Genomic DNA, 25,748 nt, shown 5'->3' with positions numbered 1-25,748 from the left:
GAGTAAAAAGTTAGATGAAGGAGCTTGATTGCCCTTAACAAGAAAATATATTTTACAAGTGAGTAATGCCGTTTTAGATAGGGTCAAAGTATTATGCGATGGAGGCTTCTGAGGTTTAATGTTCACTATGCTGGTTTGTGGCGGGACGCCAAGCTCGGGGTCATGTTGTTGGACTCCTTCAATGTCAGACCAAATGGGACCGGCAAGGGTGCTCCCCGGCACCTGGACCCGTCGGCTGGTGTCAAGGTTGTTTGCTTTCGAGGTACTCTAGTTTGTTAGACCAGTATAAATAGTAAGAATTTTCCTTTTGTAAGGCTTATTATTTTGTTAATATGCAAATATAACTATGCCTACATTAAATATGCCATCAAATTTTGGTTCTTAATGTGGAACCAATCACTTGAAGGAGTGAGAGGGTCATGCTATCCTGTCTTCATTGGTTATTATGATTTGAAGGAGCATATTATCTACTCCCTTCGTCCAGAAAAGCTTGTCCCTCAAATGGATGCATCTAGCACTAAGTTAGTGCTAGATACATCCATTTGAAGAATAAGCTTGGGACAAGTTTTTTTGGCGGAGAGAGTAGCACTTAATTAGGTCTTCATTGGTTATTATGGTTTGTATTGTGGGCGTGATAAACAGGTCCCACCAACCAGACTCACCGTTAGATCAAGCAAATTGTCGGATCGATGCTACTGTATGTGTTAAATACCTGCCCCAAACGTGGCGATGGTGGTGTTTTTGCTCCCATCTCCATGTCTAGCGCGCCTTTGTGGTGCACTCTTAATGCATGGTTTCCTTGACTCGCGTCTGTGTAACATACACATATATAGATTCGACGCTAATTTATTTACCAAATATTCAACAATAACACAAATTTGTACCTCTAGTCATACCACTAATCATCATAATGTTAAAAAAAAGGTAATGAAGTTCAGCAGCCACTACAATACAAGCATGCCAGCAGGTAGAGGCAACATACAACGACCACGATGGCAGTAGATAACCACAAGGATATTCAAAATGGCAACACATGCATAACCAACCGGCAGAACATTACTATCGTGCATACAACATGAAAGAACGCAAACCGACGGCAATGAATTCACGAGATTAATGTCTCATGGAAGCATTTTCTTCCAATAGGGTATTACAAAGATCACGAATCAATTCCACCATCATATATACACCAATACTCTAGTGCAAACTTGTAAGCAAGTAGCGCGGAGGAGTACCGAATATCACCACCTGACTCATAATGACCGAAGAAACTTCATGGCTATTGATGATTAGGATCTAGTAATAGCAGAAAGAAGCACGTCTTCAAAAGTTTTCACGGCTATCGACGATTAGGATCTACTAACAGAAAGAAGCAAGTCTGCAAAAACTCTGTTTTTCCACTGAACACTTGTATCTGCTGGGATCACTCACAACCATCAGCTGAATGGGTACTGTAGCTCCTTGCAAAATTCTCCAGACACCTTCTCTTCTTAGCTTCATCTGCCAATAACCCAAACCAGAATTTGATCATATTACCACATATAAGAACATCGTCATATCAACATTAACCATCCAACAGTTTAGTTTCAAGTAGTATAAATCTAAAGGCAATGCCACTCATTTTCCAGCAATGAAGTACTGCCTCTGTAAACTAATATAAGACTTTTTATATCACTAAACTAATACAAGACATTTTAGATCACTATCACTACTTTACTGATATAAAAAGTCATATATTAGTTTACACAGGGGGGTAACTTCTATGTTGTGAGATATTACATAATTCGAATCTTTCTCATCCTTTCAATTGGTAGTGCTAACAAACACACAACTGATGACATGAACTTCCAACACCAGATATTAACTGTTCTCAAAGAGACGTCTATCAAAATGTAGTGGCATACCACCACCTTAAAGTACTAGATGTGCATACATTTACTGTCATGTTATTTATGTACATGATTAAACAGTTTACTTTCTTTTACTAAAGTATAAAAGCACTAAACTGAGTCACAGAACAGCGGACAAAGGCACAATGGCAATTCTACTAAAATGTACTGGGCATAGCGGGTCATTGTTAAAAGGACTAGAGGTGTGTCGTTTTACCATCATGCTATTTATTTACATGATCAAATAGTTTACTTCTTTTTACCAGAGTCACGAAACATGGCACAAAGTCATAATTGCCAAATGCAGCTAAGAAGAGTAGACTCATACGCCATAGCCAAGACTTGTAAACTTTGGGTCTTCCCATTGGTTTCAATGGGGGAAATTATCACTGACAAGAATTCTCAAAGAAGGTGCTTGCAAGCAGTTTAGAAGCATGCAAACATTGTTATAATCTCACTCGCTGCAATGATACAACAATCACAGGGGACCATGGAGCATAAACAGTTAATATTACTTTTTTCTAATATGTGGAATATCGATCATTTTAATGAATAATGATCATCACTTCGTAACAAAGGCATACAGTAGAAGTGTAGAACTGCAACAATTGGCACCTTGCACAATTTAAGATCGATGTCAATCCCAATTTCATCATGAATGGTAATAGGCAATGACCAGAGGAAATAGCAAAATGATCATTGGTTTTATATGGAACAATGCTCCATCTTAAGAAATATCAACACCAATAGTCACTAAGATAAGATAAATGATGGCAAACTAACAACACTGATTGTTTTCGTGCTATTAAGAGGCTACACAAAATATGCAGATTATAATTGAGAAAGATCATATGGCTCACAGATACAGGGGAGCAAAGCAAAAGGGGGGGAGGTATATATATACCTCAACAGAGCTGCGATGGTGCGTTCCTGTCCGCCTAGCACTCCCTCCAAACACTGAGAACGAGAGCTGGGATGATAAGAAAGCAAACTGTCGCGTGCACACCAAATATCCCCACATCCTCGATTACAGAACCGACCATTTCCCCCTGAGATATCGATCCCTTCACATGTGGCGACATCATCTCTACCAGAAGACCAGCGACCGCTAGCAGGACGAAGGCCAAATCCACGACAAATCCAAGCACCGCTGGGCGCAGAAGCCTAAAAAAGTGTGCAGTGAATTCTGGCCTGATTGCTCCGAAGGTGCTCTGAGGAGGACAACAATTTCAACAAAACCATACGGATGAACCTTAAATATGGAATGGTTCGGAAATGGTAGGTTGCAAATGAAGTGATGAACACAAATGAAAAAAAACTACTACTACTACTCAGCATCAGGACAGCCTGAACTACGAAAATTAATTAGACCACTTAATTAGAACATAATGATAACGGGGAGTATATGTACAGCTGCAGTTCGAACATAATGATAACAGGGAGTATATGTACAGCTGCAATTCGACCGGAATAAAGATCACATGAAGTTAATTTGCGCCATACCTTCTTGAATCCCGAAGTGGATCCAGATACAGGTGCAATCACGTAGGCCACGCACTGGGCGCACAGCAGCAGGACGACAAGCGCGAAAAGCGCAAGGATGATGCAGACGCAAACCTTGACGGCCCCGTACATGACCGCCTGGAGGAACAGGACTGGCGCGGAGCCCTCGCCCCAGGCGCGGCGCGCGACGACCTCTGCAGCCGTGGCCGCGGCCATGACCCACGCAACCGCGAAGCCCAGGTAGATGAGGGCTAAGGCCGCGACGCGGAGGACGCCGGGGAGGCGCACGCGCGCCGGCACCACGACGACGACCCGCGCCGGCGGGGGCGGCGGTGGCGGCGAGGGCAGCACCGCGACGACGATCTGCTCCGGCGGCGGCGGTGGGGGCGGCGGCAGCGAGGGCAGCACCACGACGACGGCCAGCGCCATCGATCGGTACGAGAAACCCTAGCTGCTCCTGGAAGCTTCTCGCCCTGGGAGGAGGCGGAGTGGTTGGGTTGCGCTTGCGCAGCGAGGGGACGGGGGGTTTGTGGGAAATGGGGATTAGCGAGGAACAGGGGAGGGGGTTTTGCGGCCAGCTGTCCCGCTTCCCTTCCGGGTTCAGCTCTAACCCATTTCTGCTAGTGGATTCGGGTTCTAGCGGGTATGCGAAAATAGTGAGTGCCCGATTCGAGCCACCGGATGAAATGTTAAACTTGGTTGCCGAATTTCTTCCAAGAGAAATAAGAGTTTAACTATGTCGGAATAACTATGGATGCTTTGTTGGGCGTTCATAATCTTCTGGTTCATTTGGATTGGGTTGTGCGAAGCTTGTGGATGAAATGTAGCGAGGGTTTGTCAATTTAATAGCGATCCCTATTCTTAATGATTGATCAGATATTTGTAATAACTTTAGTCTTTTATTAAGCATTGTGCGCAGGAAACTAACCGTACGGCTCATGAGCTAGCTAGTAGGGCTAGCGGTATTCCTCCGTAGCTTGGTCGTGGATGATGTATCTATTTTTAACATGAAATAAAGGCAGTTATGATGGTGTTCCCTCGGGAAAAAAAGTGTTGCCTGGTTTGGTTATGAATTTTAATTTATTTTTTGAAATCTCAGTCACATCCTTGATTTTTGTTTCATCAAAAGGTATTAGATTTCAAATTATTTAGTTTGAAGTGCATATACTAGTTGGAACTGCATAACTAAGTGGGCTGTTGACTGATGGCAGGAAGTAATGATGCTTATGACGTTAGATTTTACAAGAACCTCTACACAACCAAGCGGGTTGTCGGGATACGTGAGGTCCTCTCCAACGTCCTCAGAAAGGTGACTCCGGCTATATATGAGATTCTAGCCGCAATTTACTCTCTTGGTGAGGTAAAAATGTCTTTTTTTTTTCAAATCTTCCCCACTAAGGCGCTGTCTGGGTGGGTATCCTGCTCATTTTTTCCAACACCATTAAGATGTATATGTGGTTAGGCAATTACTAAAACGGTGTTGAAAAATTTTGTGGGGAAGAGAGGGCGGAATGCATCCATGACTTTTACTATCAAAGGTACAAAATAAACTTTAACTCTCTCTGTTCCATCCTATAAGCTTGTGCAATGTTCTGTATAAAATTGCTTTCAAGTTTTGGCCAGCCGTTTGAGGTTGATATTGCCTGGCATCACATCGGAGGATCCATCTGCCTTTGTGTATGATAGACTCATCACAAAGAGTATTATTTTGGCCTATGATGTTTGCATTTTATGAAGGTGTTTAACACAAGAAATAATAAAAATAACATGATTGTTATGTTATTATCTCTCTACGCACCAGGGGAAATGAACATTGCAGGTGTGCCATTGTACTAAGTACACAAATAGATATAGGAAAATTTGTACTTTATTAATCTCTCATCGAAGAAACAAATTACATGATCCCACTACATAAGCGCTCCGTGGCCTACTAGCGCGGCCAATATGACTTGGGCGACAGTGAAGTCCTGGTTGATGGGGCCTCAGAAGGCTCCCGATTAATTGTGTTCATGAGTCAAAGTCGTAAACCACCTCCAATTAAGTTGTTGCAATGGTCGTCATCTTCAAGTCTTGTCTTCTCCATTGATCACATAGGTAATGATAATTCTGATAACAAGTAGCATCTCTTCATTAAGTTCAACATATTATGAAGTGGTAATGAAGTATCTCGCAATCTTTCAAGACTATATTGCAAACATAAAGCAATCAATGAATGACAGATGACGACTAGGTACCCGAATTTGAAGATAACCATCATATGTATACAATGCTTAACAAATTGCTATGAGAAAATGCATGCAAAGCTAAGAGTGATCCCCATGCTCAACACGTGGTGCCAAAATAAAGAAAGATGAAATTGACTCAACATGAAAAGTAAACAGATATGCCATTCACGGAGGGAAGCAGTAATTAACATATGTCAGAGCTCACTTGGTTTAAGAGAGATATAAATTTATTTTGAGACGTGTATTTCTTCTGTCAGCGGTTTAATGGCAAAGGTTTCCAATATCTTTCATGATAAACACATTAATGACGGTTCTCATGCTTTTACACTCCCCCTCCACCTTACTAACACAAACCATGGCTAGCCGAATCCATGTGTGCGTGCCAACTCTAACTTTTTCAGGATTGTCCTTTTTTCAATATTATTTTATTGGGACTGGGCATGCCTAATACCATCCTTTCTAATAAATTTGACAAGCGAATAAACTCTCCTCGTGCATAAAACACATTTAGAATGGGGATATATGGACTACCTCTGTCACTCCATGAGCTGTACGGACACACAAAACAGAAGTTTATTTGAAGATTTAGAGGTGGCACATGCAAATTTACTTGGAATGGCAGTGAAATGCCATCTATAGGTAGGTATGGTGGACATTTTGTGTCATGAACTTGTTTCAAGGATTTTGGATGCACAAACATTATTTCCGCTTAGTACAGGAAAAGGCTAGCAAAAGATTGAGGGCGACCACTTTACTAAGCACAAGAACCGCAATCATGCATTCTCTAATAGTAACATTATTGAGAAAATATAATCATGATGATAGCATACAAACTTAAACAACACCAAGGCTGAATTTGGAATTTATCAAACATGTGTAAACATGTGCCAAGTCTATCATCCGTCCTTCACTGAAAGATACTTATCACCACAACATAATAGGTTTTAATAAACAAATGCTCATTGTCATTATAATACAACTCCCTTACTTGATTAAAGATATGTAATATCATAGTCTCACTCTTTAACGGATTAAACAGAGGATGCATGTTTACTTCTCAACATACATATAATAAGCGAAGCACCTAACATTCAGTTCATTCATAAATTTCTTACTCTAAAGATATAATTGGAGCACAAGAATAAACAATAAACTACTCCAAAAGTTAGAAGTGAAGAACAAATAGTAGTTAATTAATTAGGTAGCTATGTATAAACTCTCTCCAAAACAAAATTTTCAGATCTAAGGATTGTATCAAACAGCAAACAAAATAAAAATACATTCCAAGAAAAACATATATTAAGTGAAGAACAAAAATATAACTTCAAGTGAGGTATACTGTCGTGGAATTGTCACGGCAGATGTCCTCTTGCAACGACTTGATCGTGGAGCCATCGCAACTAGGAAGCTTAAAGGGGTTAATCGGGACAAAGGACACGCGAGGTTTATACTAGTTCAGCCCCTTACGGTGAAGGAAGGCCTACGTCTAGTTGGGTTGGAATTGCTTGAGGTTTCGATGACCAGGGAGCGAGATACGCTATGCCCGGTTCTCGATCTCTTGTTTCTTGTCCCGAAGCCGCCAGCGGGTCGTCTCCTTATATACACGGGTTGACACCCTACGGCTTACAGAGTCCCGACCGGCTCATAAACAGTGTCCGGCTCGGTGACTAGTTATTTCTACCTTACAATACAAGTTGCGCCCTCATGGTGGCTTATCACCATGGGCCCTAAATCGTTTGTGGGCCTTTAGACCCTTTACTGAACCGCCATCTTCACATCTTGGTCTTGGGCTTCAGATGGGCTTCTCTTTGCGTAACCCGGCCCCTCCTGGCCGGCTTACGTACATAATTATATCCCCAACATTAGGCCCCAGATTGATTTGAACCGGTTTATGTCAATCTTAAAAAACCTTATAAACTAGCCCTTAGTCCTCTGTTTTGTGCGGAAATTCTAACCCGCCGTGACGTCATCATCTGGATCCGGGTCAAATCTCTGTGACGTCATCTTCAATAAATTTCATATTTTAGTCCATCATGTCCTCCAACGAATCTTTGCCTTTACTGACCATCCCGAGAATCGAGGCGTCAGGGCCGCTGGATAATGATGCTTTGGTCTCCTCGTTTTTTGCACCGTCTTGGTCAGTCCTTCCTTATAAATAGGCGCGACCTAGGTCCTTTCCCATTCTCCTTCTTCAGTCGTCTTCTTCCTCGCACCTCCTTTCTTCGCTGCTCAAGCTCTGCTGCCGCCGCCATCGAACCCCTCGTCTTCATCGACTTAGGCCACTGCATCACCCTGGTTCAGACCAGAAAACGACGGCGACCCTCCGCAGCTCGTCCGCATCTGTGAGTTCTTTTTATCCCCTTTCTCAGATCTGCATTGGTACTGTTTTTTAGTTCGTCGACGTTCACCGCCGCCCGATGCAAACCTCCATTAACTCTCACCTCTAATCCCTTGCTCAGATCGTAAAAATAACATAGAACTGCCGCGGAGGATGTTTTGTGCTCATTCTGTATGAAAACAGATCTCATTTCCTTGTTTTTGGAAGCCCTCCTCGAGTATATGAACTTCCCTGTACTGCTTTAGGTCTAGAATTTTTTCCTTTCCAGAGCATCGTTTGATCCAAAAAAATGATTGCAACTTGTGAAACCTGTTTGTTCCACACTTAACCAAAACCTGCGTCTGTTGACTCTGTTTCAGCCATAGTAGTTCATGTGACCGGTTTAAGATAATACTGACTGTCAGCACTGCCTGCTTTTGGCGACTTAAGACAATTTTCATCATCTTTAATACCTGCAGCTGTTTAAACATTATCACATAACTACCTGTATGTCATTAGGCCCCTACTTAAGCCGCCATCTCAGACAACCCAATAATGCTTATTCTCCGGGTTATAATAAACCGGAAAATTTCCTTTATCTTGTTGTAGGCTTCAATTTACCCAATGGCACCCAAAGCTGTTAAACCTCCAATTACCTGCAACTGGGTCCCATCCATTGTTACGGAGAGCAAACTGTCAGAGTTTGTGAAGTCCGGCCATCTGCCCAAGAAGGACGTCATGGCTTATCGTGCTCCTGACCCGTCTGAAGAGAAACCTCAACCCAAGGAAGGGGAGGTGATCATTTTTACCGATCACATGAGCCGGGGATTTGCTCCTCCCGGTTCAAAATTCTTTAGAGACGTTTTGCACTTCTTTGACTTAAGACCTCAAGACATCAGGCCCAACTCCGTGTCAAATATCTGCAACTTTCAAGTTTTCTATGAGGTCTACCTTGGAGAAGAACCCAGCCTACTTCTGTTCAGGGAATTGTTCTATTTGAACCGGTAGAATGAACGGGCCAACGGGCCCAGTCTGGAGCTTGGTGGCATATCAATTCAAAGGCGGAGAGACTTCCTGTTCCCTTATGCTGAATTGCCGAGTCATCCAAAGGACTGGAACCAGACATGGTTCTACTGCCAAGATACTTCTCCGGCTGGCGAAAATCCACTGCCCGGCTTCCGCGCATTGCGCCTTGAACCTACTCACCCGCTGCCGGATAAGTTGACAGCTATTGAATGCCTGCCACTCACCCCCAAAATCAAGAGGATTAAAGCTCTTTTAGGGAACGACTTAGATGGCATTGACTTGGTCCGAGTCTGGATTGCTTGGAGAATAATTCCGTTAAGCCGCCGCCCGGCTTAATGTGTAATTATTCAGGCGAGAAGGATGACCCTCAACGTCATAACCCTGACGACTTACCAGATGACGTAGTGGAAGCTACAACTCAGTCCTTGTTGAAGGAGGGCACAGTGAATAGTAACGCCTTTGGCTTACTACCTTTTTGCCAGAAGAACCCGGCCCCTGCAGTAAGTTTCCAGCCATCGGGTTATGTCTTATCATGTTAGGCTGTATTCTTACGCATAACCAGTTATAACCTTTTACAGGCAAATGCTGGCTTCTGGAACACGCAATATGATCATGAGGCGGCCAAGAAAGCCAGGGCGGCCAAGAGAGCCGAAAAGAAAACCACCAAGCCCACCACCTCAAGGAAAAGGAAGCCAAGCGCCTCTGAGCTGTTTCAGCTTGATGATACTGATGATAACGAGGAAGAGGTAACCATTGAATTTCCCTTTCTCCTTTATTTCTACCTTACTGATGCTAACCTTCTTTCAGGAAGACACGGGCAATAGCCAACCCGTCGAGGAAGAGGTAATTGTAATCTCCTCCGACTCCGAGCTTCGGCCGCGTCAGAAAATTCGAAGAGTAACCCGGAAAGTAAGATTTTCACATCCTTTGGCTTACCAAGATCCTGACTTTCTTTTGAAGCGACAGATTTATGAGAGCCGGAGGCAGACCCGGACCAGCAAAGACGCGGAACTCTCCTCCGGCTTACCTGATGTGACCAGGAAACGCCAGACTGAGGTTATCTCCGATTTACACCTTCTTTTTCCTTTGGCGGGTTTCATTTGTTAGCCTCTCAATTATTCTGACTCCAACTATCAGGATATTTCACCTTCCTCCGGTGAGTCTATGCAGTCCAACATGCCAGCCTTCAAAACTGCTCCCGGGTAATATAAACTTTTTGTACCTTATGCTTTATTTTACTCATATTTGCTGTATTTAACCTGTCTACCTTTTCCACAGTGTGCAAGTAAAGCCCAGCAAAAGGGAAAAAAAGAATAAGCCGCCCCAAGAGCCGGTTGTGACTGAACCAGAGCTGGGCACAGCTGCTCCTGATGCCTTTGCTCACGAGCCGCCGCCTCAACCGTCTCATGATGTTCCTATATCTTCCTCTAACCCGCCTACTGAACAAACCTTCAACGATTCTGGTAACCCGGAGGCTCCTATCCCCGCCAAGGCAAATGATCAGGAAGTTGAAATTCTCAAAACTCAGTTTGTTGAGCCGGCACAACCGTCTGTACTTGCCAAGTGTTCTAAAGAGAAATTGGTGGAACGCCGGAGGGCCAAGCTGGACGTCGCTGACTATACTCATTTGAGTATTGGAGAGATTGTCTCCGGCTATATCAATCAAGTACAAAGCAGCTGTGACCTGGAAATTGACATGGTGAAGTAGATACAGCAAAAATCTGAGGTATGACTTATGCTAGCTTACTTTCAATCATACTTACTGTACCAGCCCCCAAGTCTATTGCTTATGAATAAATATGCTGTAGACTTAGAAAAATTGTTAGAGCTACTTGCTCGGCTTAAAGAAAAAATAATTGAACCGGATGTAACACAATACCTTTAACTTGCGATATACATTAGCCCCCAAGTGCCAAAAATCTTTGCTTGCAAGGTATTTGGGACTTAATATCCAGGACCGGCTTAATAATTTAGAAAGCTTCGGTATACATTAGCCCCCAAGTGTCAAGTATCTTTGCTTGCAAAGTGCTTGGGACTTAATAATACTTACCGTAACTTTTACTACTATCCGGTGCAATGCAGGCTACCATAAGTAAATTTGAATCGGAGATTGCTGATTTGAAGAATCGCCTGGCAACCCAGGAAAGTGAAATTGAAAAGGCCAACTCCAAATTTGAATTCAGCATCTCTGAACAAGAGAAGTTGAAGCAAAATTTTGAATCGGAGAAGAAAATTTGGGCTGATGAAAAGGCCGCACTAGTGACCCGGGCCGAGACAGCAGAGGCATCGCTTGTGGAAGCAACAACCGAACTGTCCGACTTAAAGCGCCAGATATCTCGAATGGTTTCAGCAATCTTCGGTGAGTGACTTACTCAAACCTTAAACACTGCAAAACTCCTTGAATGACCATTTCAGTTGTCTCCTCTGACTCACCTTATGCTTAATAACGTAGGCCCCAGGAGCACAAATCTTAAGCAGAACATGGTGATCAAGCTGAAGGCGGTTTATACTCTGGTGGAACAACTCTACACCGGGTCACAACGTGCTTTGGCCGTTGTGGCTTTATCAAACGATGTTCCTTATCTCCTGCAAGATGTGCTGAAGCGGCTTGCTGTGCTACCTCAGCGAATCCAAGAGTTAAGACGAGCATCTGCAAGAGCCGGAGCTATAGCCGCATTGAGCTGGGCCAAGGCGTGGCTTCCAGAACTAGACCCCGCTGATATTGCTCTTGGGTATCCAAGTTTAAAGGAAGATGACACCGTGTTTAATGATAAGGATTTCACCGCCTGTGTGAAGGATATACGTCCGGTGGCTACTCTTATTGGGAACGATACTGACCTCACCAAGTGTCAGCCGGGTTATGACAAGGAGAATCGGAGAATCCCCATGCCGCATTATGATGATGTCAGCTTGATCCCTCCAACCCGTAAGCACACCTTTGCTCCTGAAGTCGACCCAACCAGTTTAATAGATGATGAAGCTGAGTTTGAAGCCTTGAGTGGCATTGACTGGGCCTCATCATCCTTCCAGGACAAAGCAGCCGACAGAGAGACGGAGAAGGATAACCCGGAGGCTTCAAGTCAACCCCAAGAGTAGCTTGTCAGGCGCCACCTGCTTATGTCATCGTAGAAAACAATGCATCATTCAGACTCGGGGAGTCTTGTAACAAATTTGAAGATACCTTGAGTTTTGCTATGCCTTTGTGCATGCTTATGGCCCTTAATACTTGCATAAGCCGCCATTATTCTCTTTGTAGTTTGTATGAATCTGTTATGTCCTTTGCAAAAATACCCTACATTGCCCTGTAGTGCTCACAGCTGTTTTTTTCCGGCTTATATAAACCAACCCATGAGGGTAAACTTAACTCCTGAAAATTGGCACATATAAGTCCACCTGGTTCTTAACAACCTGATGTAACTAACATTAATTCTGGAAGATTGTAATGTATTCCATTGTACCTTCAAGAGGGTCACAAGATACCTAATGTTGGTACTTGTAAAATATGATGAACAAAATTCAAGGGTTTCTGGTTCGAATATGATCAGTGACCCGTTCCAAAGGGGTTGAGCTAAGATTCGGATACGATCTGTTAGCCCCCAGTGGCTGTGGCGATGCCAATCAAGTGGGTATCGACAGCTATGTTCTCTTTGGTTCGAATACGACCTATGTTTGAACAGGAAGCCCCCAAGTGACCATAAGAGTTGTTTAATGATGCTGATTCGAATACGATCCACGTCAGACCCAAAAGGAGTTAAGCCATGATTCAGATATGATCAAGAAGCCCCCAAGTGGGTTTGGCAGTATGCCGATCAAGCGGGTATCGACAGCTATGTTCTCTTTGGTTCGAATACGACCTATGTTTGAACAGGAAGCCCCCAAGTGATCAACGGCTAGATTCAGATATGATCATAAGCCGGACCAAAGGAAAGCCGGATTCAGATATGATCCGCTTCCCTTTGGTTATCTCCACCACCTGACAAGGAAAAACACATAAACCTTTTTGGGAGTGGAAAAAAGGACAAAGGTCTTGCTTTATTGCTTTATATAATATACATAGTATAAGTATATACACATTAGAGCCGACGACTCAAGTATAATAAGGCCGAAGATGAGCGATATTCCACGGCCGACGGGTCTCCTCCTCCGACTTACGTGAGTCTTTGTGCTCTCGAACGTCGATAAGGTAGTATGATCCATTGTTCAGATTCTTGCTGACCACAAAGGGTCCTTCCCAAGGAGGGGATAACTTGTGCATGTTAGATTGATCCTGGATGAGTCGGAGCACTAAGTCGCCTTCCTGAAAGGTTCTAGACTTAACCCGGCGGCTGTGGTAGCGACGCAGGTCTTGCTGGTAAATCGCCGAGTGGGCTATTGCCAAGTCTCGCTCTTCATCCAACAGGTCAAGTGCATCTTGCCGAGATTTTTCATTGTCTTCCTCAACATAAGCCGCCACACGGGGTGAATCGTGACGGATGTCACTTGGCAGGACCGCCTCTGCTCCATACACCATAAAGAAAGGCGTGTAACCCGTAGATCTGTTAGGTGTAGTATTGATGCTCCAGAGTACAGAAGGTAACTCCTCCACCCAACAACCTGGCGTCCGCTGTAAAGGGACCAAGAGCCGGGGCTTGATACCCTTCAAGATTTCTTAATTGGCTCGTTCTGCTTGACCATTTGATTGAGGGTGAGCTACAGCTGAAACGTCAAGCCGGATATGCTCTCGTTGACAGAACTCTTCCATAGCTCCTTTGGAAAGGTTAGTACCATTATAAGTTATGATGCTGTGTGGAAAACCAAAGCAAAAAATCACCTTTTTCGTAAACTGGACTGCTGTGGCTGCATCGCACTTACTGACTGGCTCCGCCTCCACCCACTTTGTGAATTTGTCAACCGCCACCAAGAGGTGAGTCTTTTTATCCTTAGATCTCTTGAAAGGCCCGACCATATCAAGCCCCAAGACTGCAAACGGCCAGGTAATTGGAATCATCCTCAATTCTTGAGCCGGCACATGGGCTCGTCGTGAGAATTTCTGACATCCGTCACATTTACTGACCAGGTCTTCCGCATCAGCATGAGCCGTCAGCCAATAAAACCCATGACGGAAGGCTTTGGCCACAAGAGATTTTGAGCCGGCGTGATGACCACAATCACCTTCATGAATTTCACGAAGGATCTCCTGACCCTCTGCAGGTGACACGCAACGTTGAATCACTCCAGTGACGCTGTAATGATGTAACTCGCCATTGACAATTGTCATGGACTTGGACCGCCGGACGATTTGTCTTGCCAAGGTCTCGTCCTCCGGTAACTCCCCCCAGGTCATGTAAGCCAAATAAGGCACTGTCCAATCCGGGGTAACGTGGAGAGCCGCCACCAGTTGTGCCTCCGGGTCTGGTATTGCCAGATCTTCTTCTGTAGGTAACTTAACAGAAGGATTATGCAAAACATCAAGAAAGGTGTTAGGCGGCACCAGCTTACGCTGAGACCCCAGCCGGCTTAAGGCATCCGCCACCTCATTCTTCCTTCGATCAATGTGTTCCACTATGTAACCCTTGAAATATCCAGCCACAACATCGACTTCACGACGGTAAGCCGCCATGAGGGGATCTTTAGAGTCCCACTTGCCTGACACCTGTTGAGCCACAAGGTCTGAGTCTCCTAAGCATCTTACCCAGCTCAAGTTCATCTCTTTGGCCATCCGGAGACCAAGGAGCAGGGCCTCATACTCAGCTGCATTGTTCGTGCAAGGAAACATAAGCCGGAGCACATAACAAAATTTGTCACCTCGAGGGGAAGTTAATACAACTCCAGCCCCCGAGCCTTCCAACTGTCTGGACCCATCAAAGTGAATAATCCAATAAGTGTTATCGGGCTTCTCCTCAGGTGCCTGTAGCTCTGTCCAGTCGTTGATGAAATCCACCAAAGCTTGAGACTTAATGGCAGTGCGCGGCGCGTACTTCAGACCATGAGGCCCGAGATCGATGGCCCATTTGGCGACTCGTCCTGTAGCCTCTCTGTTCTGAATAATGTCTCCCAAGGGGGCAGAACTTACCACAGTGATAGGGTGACCTTGGAAGTATTGCTTCAGCTTCTGGCTTGCCATGAACACCCCGTAAACAAGTTTCTGCCAATGAGGATATCTTTGCTTTGACTCGATGAGTACCTCACTGACATAATAAACCGGCCGTTGAACTGGATGTTCCTTACCAGCCTCCTTGCGCTCTACCACAATCGCCACACTGACGGCTCGTGAATTAGCAGCCACATATAACAGCAAAGGCTCTTTGTCAATGGGAGCCGCAAGAACCGGCGGCTCAGATAACTGCCTCTTCAAATCCTCAAAAGCAGCATTAGTGGCATCACTCCAGACAAAGGTGTCTGCCTTCTTCATTAATTAGTACATCGGTAGGGCCTTCTCACCTAACCGGCATGAACCGGCTCAAAGCGGCAACACGACCCGCCAATCGCTGAACATCATTAATACATGCCGGTTTAGCCAAAGAAGTGATTGCCTTAATCTTCTCCGGATTAGCCTCGATGCCCCTGTTTGAGACCAAGAATCCCAAAAGCTTGCCTGCAGGCACACCAGATACACACTTCTCCGGGTTAAGCATCATTTTGTAAACCCGGAGATTGTCAAAGGTTTCTCTGAGATCAGATATCAAGGTTTCCGCCTCTCTGGATTTCACTACTATGTCATCCACATAAGCATGAACATTGCGCCCAATCTGATCGTGAAGACAATTCTGTACACACCGTTGATAAGTTGCCTGGGCACTCTTGAGCCCAAACGGCATAGACACATAGCAGAAGGCTCCAAACGGGGTGATGAAAGCCGTTTTCTCCTGGTCCTTAACTGCCATCTTGATCTGATGATAGCCAGAATAAGCATCCAAAAAACTCAAACATGCACAACCTGCCGTAGCATCAATGATTTGATCAATACGGGGGAGAGCAAAAGGATCAGCCGGACAAGCCTTATTTAGGTCCGTGTAATCCACACACATCCGCTAGGTGCCGTTTTTCTTGAGTACGAGCACCGGGTTAGCCAAACATTTTTGGTGAAAAACTTCAACAATAAACCTAGCCGCCAAGAGCCGGGCGACCTCTTCTCCTATAGCTTTTCATCGCTCTTCATTGAATCGCCGCAGAAATTGCCTGACCGGCTTATACTTCGGATCAATATTAAGAGTGTGCTCAGCGAGTTCTCTCGGTACACCCGGCATGTCAGAAGGTTTCCATGCAAAGATGTCCCGGTTCTCACGGATGAACTCGATGAGCGCGCTTTCCTATTTAGGATCCAAGTTGGCACTGATGCTGAATTGCTTAGATGAATCGCCTGGAGTGAAATCAACAAGCTTAGTCTCTGCAGCCAATTTAAACTTCATGGCCGGGTCATGCTCCGTAGTCGGCTTCTTGAGAGAAGTCATATCTGCCGGGTCAACGTTATCTTGATAAAATTTGAGCTCCTCTGCTGCACAGACAGACTCGGCGTAAGCCGCATCGCCCTCTTAACACTCCAGGGCCACCTTTCGGCTTCCATGCATAGTGATGGTACCCTTGTAACCTGGCATCTTGAGCTGTAGATACACATAACACGGCCGTGCCATGAATTTGGCATAGGCCGTCCGCCCGAACAAAGCGTGATATGGACTCTTGATTTTGACCACCTCAAAAGTTAACTTTTCCGCCCTAGAATCATGCTCGTCTCCGAAGGCCACCTCTAGCTCAATCTTCCCCACAGGATACGCCGACTTATCGGGCACCACTCCATGGAAGACGGTGTTGGAAGTCTTTAAATTCTTGTCAGTTAAGCCCATGCGCCGAAAGGTCTCGTAGTAGAGGATGTTGATGCTGCTACCTCCATCCATGAGCACTTTAGTAAACTTACAACCACCAACTTGCGGTGCCACCACTAGGGCCAGTTGACCCGGATTATCAACCCGGGGAGGGTGATCCTCCCTGCTCTAGACAATAGGCTGTTCCGACCACCTCAAGTAACAAGGGACTGCCGGTTCAACAGAATTCACAGCCCTCTTATGAACTTTCTGATCACGTTTACACAAACTTGTGGTGAACACGTGATACTGCCCACTGTTTAACTGTTTTGGATGGCTCTGATAACCCGACTGCTGCTGCTGCTGACCTCCTTGACCAGACTGCTGTTGATTATAACCACCCTGGTTTCCCTGAAAACCGGATCCTGAACCACCGCCCGGGCCATGAAAGCCGCCGGCTCCTGAACCGCTGCCTGGGCCTTGATTGCCATCAAATGTGTTAGAATTCTTGAAAGCTTTCATGATTGCGCAATCCTTCCATAAATGAGTCGCTGGTCGTTCCCGGGTGCCGTGTTTCGGGCAGGGTTCATTGAGTAGTTGCTCGAGAGACGGACCTGACCCACCAAACCGGGGTGGCTTTCCTTTGCGCTTCTGATTGTTACCCTGTGCATTGGCCACAAATTCCGGGTTACTGTCCGCCTTACGCTTATTGCCTCCTTGACTCGCCGGGTTATGCTGCTGACCCTTTCCATTGCCGTTCTTCTTTCCCTTCCCTGTCTTTTCCTCATCAGACGCGGGATCCTTGGTACTATCAGAATCGGCATACTTGACTAAAGCCGCCATCAGCATCCCCATATCATTGCAATCACGCTTAAGGCGCCCCAGCTTCTGTCTTAGAGGCTCAAAGCGGCAATTCTTCTCCAGCATGAGAACTGCTGAGCCGGCATCCATCTTGTCAGACGAATGTATTATATCCTTGACCCGGCGCACCCAATGAGTCGTAGATTCACCTTCTTCCTGCTTACAATTTGTCAGATCCACAATTGACATAGACTGCTTGCAAGTATCTTTGAAGTTCTGGATGAAACGGGCTTTTAGCTCCGCCCATGAACTAATGGAGTTGGGTGGCAAACCCTTTAACCAAGAACGGGCCGTTTCGTCCAGCATCATGGTGAAATATTTAGCCATCGCCTCATCACTAACCTCTAGCAGCTCCATAGCCATCTCATAACTTTCAATCCATGCCCCAGGCTGTAAATCGGCCGTATAATTCGGCACCTTTCGAGGCCCCTTGAAATCCTTGGGCAGACGTACATTACGTAGAGCCAGTACCAGACAAGGAACTCCTCCAGTTCTAGTAGCAACTCCCGCTTCAACGGAAGTCGTCGGGTAAGCCGGTGAGTTCTGTTGGGCTGCTAGTTGAGCCGCCAGCTGAGCCGCCCGCTCATCCTCTTGACGTATCCGATCCTGAACCGGGTTATACCCGCCGGGCTGGTTCCGGCGCTGAGCGTTACTTGACAAGGCCTCTGACTCTATGTGTCTACTATAACTCGGGCTCCGATTTTGATGAGGCGGAGCTAACCAGGGCGGAGGAGTCGAGTGAATCCTATCCCGGCTGTAGGAGTAGGTTTCTTGCTGAGCCAGGGCTGTTTGGACAAGTTCTTTGATCTTCTGGGTTTCCACCGCTGTCGGATCATCCCCATCTACCGGGAGAGCCGCCAAACATGCTGATGCTGCGATTAAGTTCTCCATGGGGCTGGAGAAGTGACCCTGCGGTATTGGTACGTAATTGGGCGGTGCCATTGTGACGCCCCCAATTCAATGGTACACTAATCATACACGCAAACGTGTACGATCAAGATCAGGGACTCACGGGAAGATATCACAACACAACTCTACAAATAAAATAAGTCATACAAGCATCATATTACAAGCTAGGGGCCTCGAAGGCTCGAATACAAGAGCTCGATCATAGACGAGTCAGCGGAAGCAACAATATCTGAGTACAGACATAAGTTAAACAAGTTTGCCTTAAGATGGCTAGCACAAATTGGGATACAGATCGAAAGAGGCGCAGGCCTCCTGCCTGGGATCCTCCTAACTACTCCTGGTCGTCGTCAGCGGGCAGCACATAGTAGTAGGCACCTCCGGTGTAGTAGGAGTCGTCGTCGAAGGTGGCGTCTGGCTCCTGGGCTCCAACATCTGGTTGCGACAACCAGGTAGAAGGGATAGGGGGGAAAGAGGGAGAAAGCAACCGTGAGTACTCATTCAAAGTACTCGCAACCAAGGAGCTATACTATATATGTATGCATTGGTATCAAATGGAATAAGGGTATCATATGTGAACTGAACTGCAGAAAGCCGGAATAAGGGGGGATAGCTAGTCCTTTCGAAGACTACGCTTCTGGCAGCCTCCGTCTTGCAGCATGTACAAGAGATTAGACTGAAGTCCTCCAAGTAGCATCGCATAGCATAATCCTAACCGATGATCCTCCCCTTGTCGCCCTGTGAGAGAGCGATCACCGGTTGTAGCTGGCACTTGGAAGGGTGTGTTTTATTAAGTATCCGGTTCTAGTTGTCATAAGGTCAAGGTACAACTCCAAGTCGTCCTGTTACCGAAGATCACGGCTATTCGAATAGATTAACTTCCCTGCAGGGGTGCACCACATAACACAACACGCTCGATCCCATTTGGCCGGACACACTTTCCTAGGTCATGCCCGGCCTCGGAAGATCAACACGTCGCAGCCCTACCTAGGCACAACAGAGAGGTCAGGACGCCGGTCTAAATCCTATGGCGCAGGGGTCTGGGCCCATCGCCCATTGCACACCTGCACGTTGCGAACGCGGCCGGAAGCAAACCTGGCCTAGTAGGCGTTCCAGTCCAATCCGGCGCGCGCCGCTCAGTCGCTGACGTCACGAAGGCTTCGGCTGATACCACGACGTCGAGTGCCCATAACTGTCCCCGCGTAGATGGTTAGTGCGTATAGGCCAGTAGCCAGACTCAGATCAAATACCAAGATCTCGTTAAACGTGTTAAGTATCTGCGAACGCCGACCAGGGCCAGGCCCACCTCTCTCCTAGGTGGTCTCAACCTGCCCTGTCGCTCCGCCACAAAGTAATAGTCGGGGGCCGTCGGGAACCCAGGCCCACCTCTACCAGGATGGAGCCACCTGCCCCTTCAGCCCCCATCTCCGAACAGTATCATAAGTAATGTAACTGTGTAAAGTATTTAGTATATGCCCGTGATCACCTCCCGAAGTGATCACGGCCCAGTAGTATAGCATGGCAGACGGACAAGAGTGTAGGGCCACTGATGGAACACTAGCATCCTATTCTAAGCATTAGGATAGCAGGTAATGGTAACAACAGTAGTAGCAAGGACAGGCTATGCATCAGAATAGGATTAACGGAAAGCAGTAACATGCTACACTACTCTAATGCAAGCAGTATAGAGAAGAGTAGGCGATATCTGGTGATCAAAGGGGGGGGGGCTTGCCTGGTTGCTCAGACAAGGAGGGGTCGTCGGTGACGTAGTCGATCACAACGGCATCGGCAGCCGCCACGGGGTCTACCGAAGAGAAGAGGGGGGAAGAAATAGTAAATAATAGCAAGCAAGTGCATAACAGGACAACAGGCAGAGCTAGACGTGTTCTAACACGGTGCTACACGATACCGGCGAAGGGAAGTCAACCGGGAATGTTTTCCCGATTCTGGACCTGTGTCAGACAGATGACCCTAGGGGAAATGTTCCATGTTCAGCATGCTAGGGGCTTGTGACAAATGAACGGACCGTGTATTCGGATTCGTTGGATTTTTCTGAGCAACTTTCATATAGAGAACATTTTCATCCGAGCTACGGATTATTTTCTATGGATTATCAAAAATTTAAAGATTTTCTGGAATATTTTTATTTAAACTAATCCAAATTTGACCAAGTCAAAATGACTAGTCAAAAAGGGGGGATGTGGCCCACATGTCATTGGCACATAATTTAATTGATGACTAAACTAAAATGGAGGGGTTAAAATTAACATAGGGGGCCACATGACATAGGCTAGCAATTATCCTAAGTAGTACTAATTAGTCTAACTACTCTGACCACTAAGTATTTAATCAACCTAAACTAATCAGGGCCATCCCCACTTGGCAGTGAGCCAGCCCTGCCTCCCACGCACACGCACAACACACTCACGCACACAGTTTTGTTTTCTGCTAACAAAAGATAGCATTTTGTGATTTTCAACGAATTTAATCTATGCACCAAATGGATTTGGTCCAATGGAAACATTTGAGCATTGTCAAGTGTACTACCTCCCCATAATAGTTTTGCTCCAGTTAAAAGTCGTTTAGTCACTGTTTAGGGGCCGTCCAGAGGGTTAATCGTTGTAGAAAATGAAAAGCTAGCAATAGCTACAGTAACCGAATGTTACTGAAGCTGTGCAGCAGGCACCGGCTGCGGTCGGCCGCGTGCGGTGGTGAGCAGCGCAGCATAAGCAGCAGAAGTAGTGAGCGGCAGCAGTAGCGAGAGGACCGCGGGCGGCTGCCGAGAAGTGCCTGGGAGCGGCGCTCCCGGCTAGGCCGCGGCCATAGGCGAGGCAGGGCGCGCGGGACGCGGACGCGACCGGGCGGCAGAAGAAAGAGGCCGGGCGAGGCTCACGCGCATCAGGCGGGGCGAGCGGCAGTGGCGGCCTGTGACGGTGTGGCCAGAGGACGGGAGAGGCGGCCCGCGACGGTGCGGCCAGAGGACGGGGGAGGCGGCCGACGCGAGCGTGCGCAGCAGCAGAGTTGCAGGCGAAGGCGGCAGCAGCTGCGTGCGGGCGAGCAGGAGCGGGACGGCCACGGGCCCCTGGTGGACGCGGCTAGACGCGATGAGCATACGGGACTGCGGGGAGCACGGCTGCGTGCTCGGGCAAGCTCGTCGGCGAGCATAGCCACGACTACGGACACGACGACGGCGGCGGGTATGGCCACGACAGGAACGGTAGCTACGAGCATGGAGAGAAGAGGGGTAGTGAGGGGAGAGGGAGAGGAGCTCACCGAGAGGCTCAAGAAAGGCCGGCGATAGATTAGTAGCAGCAGGGTGGCCGGAATCAACGGAGTTCGCCGGCGACCCGAGGAGGAGGAAAGGCGTCGTGGGGCTCGATGCAGAGCTCCCCAGCTCGCACTCATGGTCGAGGATGACGTAGCAGAGGCGGGCGAAGCTCGTGGACTTGACGGCGAGGCGAGAGGAGGCCGGCGGCTACGCAAATGATGGCGGGGAAGCCATGGCATCGCTCGGGCAGGTCCAGATCGAGAAAAGGGAGCGAGGGGAGAGGAGAGTGGAGTGGTGAGCGAGTGGGGGAATGGGATCGAGGGGTCGGGGCGTGGCGTCCTTATCCCTTCCCGGCGTCGGCGCCGGCGAGGTGGTCCGGGGCGACCTGCCCTGTAGCGACTCGGTCGCACGAACAGGAGAGAGGGGAGGGACCGGGGATGGTGGGCTGGACTGGCGGTCCAGCTGGGCTGAGGCCCAGGAAGAGGGGAGGTCACGGCTTTTCTTCTTCTACATTTTAATCTGTTTCTATTTCCTTTCACCATTTTGCATTTAGTTGGGATACCAAATGATTTTTGTTTTGAACAAAACTTGGCACATAATTTTAGCACAATACCTTGAGATGGCACACAAAGTTTGGGGTCAAAAGGAGTTGCCTAACCATTTTTAGAAATTGGAAAGGCCAATTTAATTGTTGCTTGGACCACCAAATTAAATTTTATGGGCATTTTGGGAATTCAAAAGAGGCTGGTTTCAACATGACAATGATCAGGTGAATTTATAGAATATTGTGAACATTTTAGTTTTACTTTTTTTTATAATATTATAATTTTGACTTGGCCATAGAATTTGGATTTGAGTTCGGTTTGAAGCAAAGTGAGGATTATAAAAATAATTGTGATGACATAGCATCATTAGGCATGAGATTACTATAGCATGACACTGGGGGTGTTACAAATCTCCTCCACTACAAGAAATCTCGTCCCGAGATTTAAGTGGGGAAGTAAAGAGTAACTTCGGGAGAACTGGCCCTTATAGGGTTAATTATCTGGTGAACAATTTAGGGAATGAGGCAAAATTATCTCTCGAGTTGAAACTTAATAAAACATCGAGAGCAAAGTATGAAGGTACCCTGAGAAGTTTTAACGGGTAGGCAATCATTCGATGCCTAATCAAAAGGTGAAAACGGTTCAGAGCAACAACAACAAAAATTATTGCGTCTAATACTAGAATAGATCACTAGGAAGGTGGCTCATGAATTACATACGAAGGCAAGTGAAAAATGATACTTCGGAATCAAGGATGTACAGGAGTCAAGTTTCGATCCTGTGGTACTGTGGGTTATGGGCCCACCATGTGGTTCAAAAGTAGGAAGGGCGCCGACATATTGCACGGTCATGGTAGCAAGGCATGGTATAGGATAGCCTGTCAGTTATGTTGGCAACGACGTCGGTACCAAGGGCGAGGGACGAAGAGAACCATTTTCCTACTCGTTGGAACGAGGCGGACCATTAGGCAAAGTTCTTGTCCATCGGTGGTTACCAGAATGTCATCAACAATAGTAACAGGGTCTTACTGACCGAGTTGTACACCACGGTGTTTACATAAGCAGGGAGATATTACTGCTTATTTCATATAGATCACGGAAAGGTTAAACAAAACAATGGAAAGTAAAATGTGTTTAAACACATATTACAGGGGTATATTCTTCCCAAGGTCAAGCAGAGCATGATATCCGTGACATGATATAATGTAGAAAACCCTTTAGGTAGGGGAAGAGAAATTCCATGCCATTATCCATACAACGGTGTTTGGATAATTGAGAAAGAAACATTTAGCATTGGACTTCAAATGTTCTTGTTGAAAAATCAGAGCACCACCGACATGCTTCGAGATAGCATTGACATGGTCTACAGGTGAAGATCAGACTTTGGAAACAAAAGGATCCATCAGGAACAACTTATAGAATAAGTCTTACAATTTCCTCATGGAAGAATGGCTAACCTTGCTAAAAAGGAAATTATAACAATAGGTCCTCCGGTCGGGTGTGCTAGGCATGACATCACCTTACCGGGTCATATAAATACCAACATTATAACTCTTGGAAAATGCGTCCCAACCATCATATCTGACCGGGATTCATATCTGATTAGTGTTAGGATATCTCAGACTCAGGATGCCTGAGAAGAAGAGGTGCAACACAATTATATGATTCTCGGGAAATGAACTATGGAAGCAAGTTTCGAAACAAGAGTTCATCATTTAAGCCAAGGAGAGGATGAGGAGGTGGCTGATGGACTCAGTGATAATTCAACGATGGTATCCCAAAAGATGGGTCTCCACAGTTATGTGGATAAGGAGATAACATTTGTCGAATCAAATGATATGTGAAATAAGTTCGAGGAGAACATACACAATTAAACATTGGTTGAAAGGTCCACCCGAAATATGGATTTAGGTAGCATGATCAAAGTTAGAATGGTGATTCGACAACCAATGGTCTAAGAATAAAATATCGACCATTGACTTCAAAGCAAAAGGGTTGCTAGAACTTTTGAACTCGCGGCCAAGGAATGAACGGATATGGCAAGAAGTATCACCTATATCAAGAATTCTTAAGAGATGGTGAAATTCTCACAACATTCTTGACATAAAAGATGGTAATACTCCAAGGTAAAGGAGAACAAATGCTGGATAGCAAGGATCTCAAGGTATAACACAAAACACGAACAAGTTTGTGTTGAACGGAAGGAAATCGAGTGGTCGATGATAACACAAATCATCGAGGGCAAGGATGGTATTTCTCATCAGGAATTCAATTGATATCCTTGAGGAGCTCGAAATGTTGATGATGATCATGACAATTTCTGTCGAGAGGTTTCATGGAGATGTAATCGGTCGGCGATGACATCAAGTCAAACGAATGATGAAGCGAAAGGTTATTGGAACCATGGGTACGACATAAACTTGAAATCAAGTTTGTTGTTTGAGATGAAACAATAAGACAAGGAAGATCGACGTAAGCTTAGCCCATCGTCGAAATTGTGCTCCGGAAAGAAGGACCAGGTAGCACAGTTAAAATTTGGCACGATAATGATATAGCCGAGTAGGCTCGGAATGACGTGATCGAGTTCAGACTCGTAAGTAATGAAGGTTACCAAGAGTTGTTGAATCGTAGTGCGGACTCAATTCAGTTGTCGGTGTCCTTGAGGGGTTCTAACAACTGAGAACCCATTGGAAAAATGGAATCGGCAAGAATATTAGTTGATGAAGAACTCATAAGAAGTTATGTATTCCGTGGTATCCTCGAGATACCAGGGGGTAATACTCGACGACAGATCAAAGTAGAGGTTGGACTGGGGTATTGCTCTGTAGAAGACAAGTGCTTAAACTTGCACGAGAAACGGTACCTAAAAGAGAACATGGTCGAAACCACGATTGCAAAAGGCCAGATCCCAGATATAATATGAACTTATACCAAGGGAGTAATTAATTTAAGAGAAGCTTTAATGATAAGATCTACATCGTGTCCATGGGCATGAACACAAAGTTCAAGGTCGACTCCCACTTCTTCAATGCATAACCTTACATTTACCTCCCCTTTTCGAAGTTGTAGTGTTGAAAAGTTATCTGACGAAGCGTCAGCAGGGTATAACCCGCATAAATTTCAAGGTCACACAAATTAAGGAAGGCATAGGTTCAACCCGTCAGGGTATCGTGGAAACATATACCACAAGCTTTGAGAGTAAATATTACCAGCTCGAAAGCAGAGCATGGTTGGCAAAAGGAGAGGATACAAATTACCAAAGGCATTATGTATCGGAGAAAGAACTCACAAGGTGATTAATTATGAAGGACATCGTCGGATAATAATCCAACAGTGGATATGGTGATCCAGAATGGAACTGATGTGAGTATCGATACCCAATCAGAGGAAGAAAGAATGCAAATGCATCGTTTTACAGAACATCTGAATAA

At 45.9% G+C, this 25,748-nt stretch overlaps 1 protein-coding gene across 1 annotated transcript; it reads right to left on the bottom strand.

Annotated features, from left to right (window-relative positions):
• Positions 1-1,100: 1,100 nt before the first annotated feature.
• LOC125535771 (uncharacterized) lies at positions 1,101-3,946 on the bottom strand. Its single transcript, XM_048698845.2, has 3 exons — positions 3,393-3,946; positions 2,794-3,100; positions 1,101-1,500 (listed from the first exon to the last, which is right to left on the bottom strand). Exons 1-2 carry the CDS (start codon positions 3,819-3,821, stop codon positions 2,828-2,830), a joined length of 702 nt encoding a protein of 233 aa, XP_048554802.2. The 5' UTR covers positions 3,822-3,946; the 3' UTR covers positions 1,101-1,500; positions 2,794-2,827.
• Between the last annotated feature and the right edge of the window lie 21,802 nt (positions 3,947-25,748).

Source organism: Triticum urartu, chromosome 2A, assembly GCF_056163025.1.
Source record: "Triticum urartu cultivar PI428250 chromosome 2A, HENAU_Tu73, whole genome shotgun sequence".
Classification (NCBI taxonomy): Eukaryota; Viridiplantae; Streptophyta; class Magnoliopsida; order Poales; family Poaceae; genus Triticum; species Triticum urartu.
The sequence above is the reverse complement of the archived record's forward strand: the minus strand, read 5'-3'. Positions and strand labels throughout refer to the sequence as shown.